This window comes from Electrophorus electricus, chromosome 8 (assembly GCF_041902795.1).
Source record: "Electrophorus electricus isolate QZ-2024a chromosome 8, ASM4190279v1, whole genome shotgun sequence".
In the NCBI taxonomy this organism is placed as follows: domain Eukaryota; kingdom Metazoa; phylum Chordata; class Actinopteri; order Gymnotiformes; family Gymnotidae; genus Electrophorus; species Electrophorus electricus.
Window position 1 is genome coordinate 34,832,190 of NC_137504.1, and position 8,850 is coordinate 34,841,039.

The window sequence follows — 8,850 nt, forward strand, 5'->3', positions numbered from 1 at the left end:
CCATTTAGGGACAAACTTGGAACAGCTGGAGACAAAGGAGAGGAGACACGGAACCATGGAGAGACGAAAACCTGGAAAACCCGGAAGTGACTATGTTGTCTGGAAAATGGGGAATGGTCTGGTCTGCGTACGTAACATCCTCCTTTTTTATGCCTCCAACTGAGCATTTATTCCAGTACACTTTAATTTGTCAATTTTTCAAACTGCTCCCATTTTGTCAAATTTTAAGATACATCCACCAAACATGCTGTGCATGATTCAAGGACTGAGAGAAGTCACTCCTCCACTTTTCACATCTCTACTGTCAAGGAAACCATCACTGGCATTGCTCAAGGGCATGTTCCATACAAGAAGCCAGTGCATTGTGGGAAGTGGCTAACTGCAGCCACCCTCCATATCCGTGATAAGAGGAGAGAGGCCGAGGCTAAAGGCAACTCAATGCTGGCTCCAAAGAGAAGACAAGAAAGACAAGAATAACTTCATGAATGCCCAATGCATGAGCCTCCAACAAGCCTATAAAAAGGGCCACACCTGAGAATTATTTGCTACCATGAAACAAGTGAAGAAGCCATTCTCCGCCCACTAAGCAACCATCAAGGACTGTGATGGGAATGAAATCAGTGATCAGCAGGACATCAAGAAGAGATGGAAAGAATACTCAGAGGAACTATACAATGGCACCAGCACTGACTACTCAGAGGATCTCAAGAGCCAAGAGGAACTGGAACCAGACCTTTTGGAAAGTGAAGTGGATTGGGCACTGAGGCAGCTGCCAAACAACAAAGCACCTGGCATTGATGGAATCCCTGCTGAGCTGCTCAAACCGGTCCCAAGATCTGCAATAACAACACTATGCTGGAAGATCTGGAGGACCTGTACATAGCCAGATGACTGGAAAAGATCAGTTTTCATCCCACTGCTGTAGAAGGGAGACATAAGGGATTGTGCCAGCTATAGAATGATTGCCCTGATCCCCCACACCAGCAAGGTTCTTCTAAAGATCATCCATAAGCACTTGGGCAACATCCTTGATTGAGAACTTCGTGATGTCCAAGCTGGATTCCGCAAGGGCAGAGGGACCCGTGACCACATAGTGAATCTGAGATGGATAATGGAAAGGGCAAGGGAGTACCAGAAGAAGCTCTGCCTGTGCTTCACTGACTACACCAAGGCTTTCGACTGTGTTGAGCATGACAAACTTTGGATAGCACTGAGAGAGGACTGTCGACGCACCTGATCAGGTTGATTAGGTCACTCTACGACGATCACGAAGCCACAATGCAAACCAGGTATGGGGACATGGAGTGGTTCAAGATCAAAAAGGGCACAAGACAAGGCTGCATCCTTTCTCCTTTTCTTTTCAACCTCTACACGAAAGTGATCATGAGGAAGCTGGCCTTAGACGATTGGAGTATTGGGGTGAAAGTAGGCAAAAGAACCATCAGCAATCTAAGATATGCAGACGATATGACCCTGTTGGCAGAGAATGCGAAGGACTTGAAGAATCTGATCCTGAAGCTGAAAGAAGAAAGTGAAAAGAGGGAACATCAACTGAATATCAAGAAGACCAAGATCATGTCCACTCCAAAGTCCACATAAAGAACAACAATGAAGAAATAGAAGTAGTCGATAGCTTTGTATTCCTTTTGTCCCTCATCAATCACAGTGGAGGCTCAACAGCAGAGCTCAAGCATCGAGTAGTGCTGGGGCATGCAGCCATGGTGAACATGGACCAAATATAGAAATGTAAGGATGTTGCGATCATCAAGCAAAGGATGATTATGCCTTTAAGCTGTGGTGTTGGAGAAAACTCCTATGAATCCTGTGGACAGCTAGAGTTACCAGGAACCAGGAAGACCAAGAACCCACTGGCTGAATACCATCCAGCAGGACATGGGAATGAACATCTAGCAACTGAAAGAAACTGTGAAGAACAGGGAAGCTTGGAAGGAACTGGCCTACAGAGTATCCAAGAGTTGGACACGACTGAATGGATAATCCTATGTTCTGTGTTTTTCCACTAGTCTGTTTAAAGCCTGTTGTCACTCCCACTCAACAGTATTCTGGTTCAATGGTGTCTTGAACTGTAAATTACTACTGGTTAGGATACCCTCTATGATTCAATGACACAGCACTTTTGTAAGTCAGTCTGGATAAGAGCATCTGCTAATTGCCAAAAATGTAAATGGTTTTCATTGGTTCCTGCTTGTTCTGTCTATGTATTTGTTTAAGTCAAACAAGGCAGTTCATATTTACCAGCTAAGGTTGGCTTGACCAGTGATTAGTGGTCATATGAACCAGCCCTATACTCCAGGAAATACTACATTTTTTATTTATTGCTCCAGGAAATACTGCATTGTTCATTACTCCAGGAAATACTGCATTTTTTAATTATTACTCCAGGAAATACTGCATTGTTTAGTTATTACTCCAGGAAATATTGCAAATACTGCATTGTTCATTTCAGTCTTCAGCTCCACCAGCATGGTTCCTTGTTTATACATGATGTCTCTCAGCTTCTTCAGATCAGTAAGGGGTTCTGATGGCTTTGAAGCTTCAGCAGTTTCAGCATCCTGCATGCTGATGGTGAACAGCAGCAGTAGAGTAAGAACAGCAGTTCTCTTCATCTTTACTGACTCTCTCTTCTCTCAGTGTCTGGTCCTAAACTGCTGCTCTTATAGGTCTCCTGAGATGAGCAGTTCACAGCTCTTATGATGATGATCCCACTGATACCTCCTCCCATCTTCCTTTACCAAATAAGGCAGTGATGCTTCTTAGCACATTTTCTTTCCTACAGGAGGTATGTTGAAGTAGACGTGACATTGTGTTTTATCGTGCAGCTTCTAAGAGGTCACTGGTCTTCACATGTCGTCTTCTTTTTTTGTGCAGAAAGTTTAATAATGTCCATAAGCTTGTTTGCTTAAACTGTAAATCTAAAGTTCTCATCTGTATTGCACACTTACAAATTTGTGAGTGAATCATCAACCTGATTTATGTTTAAGAAACACCTTTGCGTAACCAACATTTTAATCAAATATTTACAAAATTCAGTAAGTTATCAGAATGAGGTTCATGTAAATGCAGTTTCTATTAGTTTCATTTCTGACTTTTATCGTGGGGGGAAATGTTGTTTTATGTAAGTAGTCATTACAAAAGGCTTTAAAATGTCCATTGTCACTATTCTGTTTACTGAGTAATAATTTCCAAAAGTGACACTGGTGTACCATTCTAATAAATTAGAACTCCATTGATAATAATAACATATGGTCAAAATTAAATGTATCACTAATTGATACTGTTTACTTTCTAGATGTGTTCTGTTTGTCATGGTTAGTGTTGTGCAATCCTTGTGCTGCTCTGACAATAACAAGATAAGGCCTGCTATCTTCATCACAAATTCATACCAACTCATCTCACAGGCCAGTTTTATCTTGGTGTTTCTCATGACAAGCACAGTTCATGTTACATAATACACAGTGCAATTAAACAAATTGTTCACCTTATTAGTGTCTGTGTACAGTCCCACTCTGTAGCTGACTGGGTATCAGCCTCCCTCCACCCTGTTCATCCCTAATCAGGATGAGTACTGGTCCACTATTAAATGAACACCACCTGGTTCAGACCATTCTCCACCCAGTGAGTGTGAGATGGTGCTGCACCACACTAGGGGTGCAGGTATCTGATCCTAATACAAGGTCCAGACACTGTAGTTCCAACTCTGTGTCCATTATACACAGGATGACAGCCCAGAAAGGAACATGTTCTACTAATGCAAGATGTACTGGGCCAGACACATCCAGTGGACACTGGACCGGTGCCGTAGTAAACCTGCACTTGTGACCTTGATCAGACCCTTTGCCCACATTCATACCAGCAGATTAGCTCTGAATTTTTCAGTCAATTAATAACTCATTGGGACTTTTATGATATAGTTCAAATTAGTTTAATTTAAATTGAAAATATATTTTTCAGTTAAATGTATGCTCCACCATGATTAATCACTCTCATAGATTTTTTTTCTTTCTTGTCTTTTCTTTCTTTTATTTGTTAAATCATTCTCTGTCCACCATGAATCTCATTTGGGTTCATTTTCTTTTATGTTTGTTTTACTAGAGCAGGTTTACTCAACTTAATACCTCTGGTCATTATTAACATTTTAATCAGTGGTCTTTATGCATGTTCTGTTTATTCAATAAATGTACCCCTAGTTGCAATACTTGTTATAAAGTTGGTTTCACAAAGGCAACTTGCTGTTTACTTCTTCTTCTGATTATTATTATTATTATTATTATACCATTCTTAATTTTGGATCGCTATTTTTTGACAGCTTTTGAGATAGAACCACCAAACTTTCTAGAAACTTCTGTCCTACACCCAAATGGTGTGCTTTTTAGAGAGATGCACCACCAGCATCCACCTTTTTATGCCTCCAACAGTGCATTTTGGAAATGTTCAGTCATCTTACCAAACACACCAAACACATTTTTATTCTGTTAGGAGTACCTTTGTAACTCAGGCAGATTTAAACTTGAATTCATATAGGAGTTGACATATATAAGAATCATTCTACCAACCAAGTCTGCTAATGGATCAGACGATAGTAATCCTCCATATTTAGAATAATGACACTTTATTTATAATGCAACAGGATCAGCTAATACATTGTGACAATATTTTGTCTTTTTTTAATCTAGAAGCAAAAAACATTTTTTTAAATAAATCGCAAAATGTAACCTCAATATTAAAATGGCCACCACACCAGATTACAATCTGAAAAACTCACATGGTAAAGATTAGGAAGCCACTAAAAGTGTTACGATTGGTATCAGTTTCATAGAGCATCAACGTATCAGGTAAGCGTGTGTGAACAGCATCTCCAACCTCCAGCTGCAGGGTAATACCACCACTTATGTATCTTTGATATCCATTGTAATTGTATTCATAGAGGTAGAGCAGCTTCTCACTGTTCTTGTACAGTTGTACACCTGAATTATAGCCACTATTTTGTGAACAGGTAGTGAACCTGATATAGTAGACTCCTCTGACTGGAGCTGTAAATATTCCTGAAATAAGAGAAACATCAGTGTTACCTTTACACATGTAAATACTATCCTATGTAAAAACTATGTAAACCATACTATACTTCATGATGTAAATCCATACTATACTTCACAGGTTTTTGGTGTAACTGACCAATCAATATGTTCACACTCATACCGTCTGCTTGCCCTGACCAGAACTCCACATCCGAGAAACCCACACCGCTAACCACACTCTCCAACATTATCATTCATTCCAGTTCTCCTGATTATTAACACAACCTGTTCTGTGTTCTGTACTGGCTAGGATACCTTCTATAATTCAATGACAAAGCACTTTTGTAAGTCTCTCTGGATAAGCGCGTCTATTAAATGCAAAAGGTTGCCACTGTTTCTTGCTTGTTGTGTCCTTCTATCATTCTGTGTTCACTATGTAGTTATGTATTGCTTTAAGTCAAACAAGCCAGTTTATATTTACCAGTTAAGGTTGGCTTGAACAATGGATTAGTGGTCATATGAACCAGCCCTGTAAGACTGGAAATACTGCATTGTTTAATTATTACTCCAGGAAATACTGCATTGTTCATTTCATTTCAATTTCATTTATTTATGGCATTTAGCTGACAATTATCCAAAGTGACTTACAAGTGCAACTTACAGGAGCAACTAGGCAGTGGTGGGACTTGAACTGGCAACCTTCTGATTGCAAGTCAAGCTTAACCACTGAGCTACCACAAAACCCCCTGGCATTGTTTATTACTCCAGACTCACTTCAGTGTTCTGCAGTGCTACAGCTGCATCGTTGGTGTTCTGAAAGTCTGATTGGGTCGAATCTGATCTGATCACATTCACTCAGTACCTGTGTTTGGGTTATAAGCTCCTCCAATGTTTGTGATGACTTTAGAGTAAACTACGTTTACGATGCCACTCGCAGGTCCCAAATTGCAGACAGGGCAGCTGAGAATGCCACCTTTGGTCTCTCTGCAAATTCGAAGCCCAAAACATCATAATTCAATGACACAGAACACATGGACTTGTAAAATCTCATCTTCTTGTGGGTTCACCAGCGAGGTGTTTTGAGTTGACCTATGATGTCTTTCTTCAGATTGTCCACATCACTTTCACTTGTAGCCAGTCTGCCGTTAAAAGCTGTTGTGAAACAGATTCATTCAGAGGTAAGTGGAAAAGTGAATGTTATGGTCTGTGCATAATGTATTGTACCTTGCAGTAGTCGGTGTCATGAGCCCATACTGTAGGGCTTTACCTGCACTCTCTTTCTTCAGCTTCACTACTTCACTCTTACTGGCTTCTACTGCAGTTTTTGTTGCTGTTCATGATGAGATACCAATAATGTTAACAATCGTGGATACTTATTGCCAAGTCAAAAAATGTGTTTAAATACAATTACAGGTGTGAGAAAATATTATCTACACTCCCACAAAAACATCCAGAGGTAACAAAAGCTTGCTGGTTTGTGTTTTTACATGACAAACATCTGTCATTCATTTACCTGCATTCAGTTTCTTCAAGCGTTTCACATCACTTTCACTGGCTGCTAACCTGCTTTTCACAGCAGTCCCCTCAGCTGCTTGTGCTACAAGACAGAAAACATGCGTTTACTGGAAAATGTCACCAGAGGTTTAAACACTTCATAAAAGCAACAAGTACATTTGGATAACTTTCAGCTCACAAACATTGCTTTGTTACATACAGAATCTATTGCCATGAATAGCTAGTTCCATTACCTGAAATCTCTTTATTCAAAAGCTCCACTTTACTCTCTGTTTGTTTGTTCTGTTTCATCTGTTTGGCCATTTTAGTCTTCAGGGCTGGCAAAGAATTATTTAACATTCAAAGTTTATCATTAAACAATTGAAAAAATTTTGTTCATACTTTTAGACAAATTTGGAAAACCAATAAACTGCAAAATCCTGTGAGTTCAGTTAGTGAATGTTTACTGTTGTATGTTTGGGCATTCAAGCAAGAAATGTAGCATTTTAGCAAAACAACCACAAATAAACATCACCTGCATTTTCCTGATTCACATACTTCATTTCAGTCTTCAGCTCCACCAGCATGGTTCCTTGCTCATACACGATGTCTCTCAGCTGCTTCAGATCAGTAAGGGGTTCTGATGGCTTTGAAGCTTCAGCAGTTTCAGCATCCTGCATGCTGATGGTGAACAGCAGCAGTAGAGTAAGAACAGCAGTTCTCTTCATCTTTACTGACTCTCTCTTCTCTCAGTGTCTGGTCCTAAACTGCTGCTCTTATAGGTCTCCTGAGATGAGCAGTTCACAGCTCTTATGATGATGATCCCACTGATACCTCCTCCCATCTTCCTTTACCAAATAAGGCAGTGATGCTTCTTAGCACATTTTCTTTCCTACAGGAGGTATGTTGAAGTAGACGTGACATTGTGTTTTATCGTGCAGCTTCTAAGAGGTCACTGGTCTTCACATGTCGTCTTCTTTTTTTTTGTGCAGAAAGTTTAATAATGTCCATAAGCTTGTTTGCTTAAACTGTAAATCTAAAGTTCTCATCTGTATTGCACACTTACAAATTTGTGAGTGAATCATCAACCTGATTTATGTTTAAGAAACACCTTTGCGTAACCAACATTTTAATCAAATATTTACAAAATTCAGTAAGTTATCAGAATGAGGTTCATGTAAATGCAGTTTCTATTAGTTTCATTTCTGACTTTTATCGTGGGGGGAAATGTTGTTTTATGTAAGTAGTCATTACAAAAGGCTTTAAAATGTCCATTGTCACTATTCTGTTTACTGAGTAATAATTTCCAAAAGTGACACTGGTGTACCATTCTAATAAATTAGAACTCCATTGATAATAATAACATATGGTCAAAATTAAATGTATCACTAATTGATACTGTTTACTTTCTAGATGTGTTCTGTTTGTCATGGTTAGTGTTGTGCAATCCTTGTGCTGCTCTGACAATAACAAGATAAGGCCTGCTATCTTCATCACAAATTCATACCAACTCATCTCACAGGCCAGTTTTATCTTGGTGTTTCTCATGACAAGCACAGTTCATGTTACATAATACACAGTGCAATTAAACAAATTGTTCACCTTATTAGTGTCTGTGTACAGTCCCACTCTGTAGCTGACTGGGTATCAGCCTCCCTCCACCCTGTTCATCCCTAATCAGGATGAGTACTGGTCCACTATTAAATGAACACCACCTGGTTCAGACCATTCTCCACCCAGTGAGTGTGAGATGGTGCTGCACCACACTAGGGGTGCAGGTAGCTGATCCTAATACAAGGTCCAGACACTGTAGTTCCAACTCTGTGTCCATTATACACAGGATGACAGCCCAGAAAGGAACATGTTCTACTAATGCAAGATGTACTGGGCCAGACACATCCAGTGGACACTGGACCGGTGCCGTAGTAAACCTGCACTTGTGACCTTGATCAGACCCTTTGCCCACATTCATACCAGCAGATTAGCTCTGAATTTTTCAGTCAATTAATAACTCATTGGGACTTTTATGATATAGTTCAAATTAGTTTAATTTAAATTGAAAATATATTTTTCAGTTAAATGTATGCTCCACCATGATTAATCACTCTCATAGATTTTTTTTCTTTCTTGTCTTTTCTTTCTTTTATTTGTTAAATCATTCTCTGTCCACCATGAATCTCATTTGGGTTCATTTTCTTTTATGTTTGTTTTACTAGAGCAGGTTTACTCAACTTAATACCTCTGGTCATTATTAACATTTTAATCAGTGGTCTTTATGCATGTTCTGTTTATTCAATAAATGTACCCCTAGTTGCAATAC

The 8,850-nt window shown here is 39.4% G+C and overlaps 1 protein-coding gene across 1 annotated transcript; it reads right to left on the reverse strand.

Annotated features, from left to right (window-relative positions):
• Positions 1-4,926: 4,926 nt before the first annotated feature.
• Positions 4,927-7,451, reverse strand: LOC145659127 (uncharacterized). The gene is made up of 7 exons (XM_081720264.1): positions 7,066-7,451; positions 6,785-6,868; positions 6,550-6,633; positions 6,304-6,366; positions 6,126-6,188; positions 5,899-6,020; positions 4,927-5,063 (listed from the first exon to the last, which is right to left on the reverse strand). The coding sequence occupies exons 1-6, from the start codon at positions 7,256-7,258 to the stop codon at positions 5,956-5,958; spliced, it is 552 nt and encodes a 183-aa protein (XP_081576390.1). The 5' UTR covers positions 7,259-7,451; the 3' UTR covers positions 4,927-5,063; positions 5,899-5,955.
• Positions 7,452-8,850: the final 1,399 nt, after the last annotated feature.

Bases quoted from the DNA above. Each gene is read 5' to 3' on its own strand.
- LOC145659127 (XM_081720264.1), bottom strand. From the start codon at position 7,258: ATGAAGAGAACTGCTGTTCTTACTCTACTGCTGCTGTTCACCATCAGC. The intron at 6,869-7,065 runs GTGATGTTTATT...ATTCTTTGCCAG, and splicing joins TGTGAATCAGGAAAATGCAG to CCCTGAAGACTAAAATGGCC. The intron at 6,021-6,125 runs GTCAACTCAAAA...TCGAATTTGCAG, and splicing joins TCTGAAGAAAGACATCATAG to AGAGACCAAAGGTGGCATTC.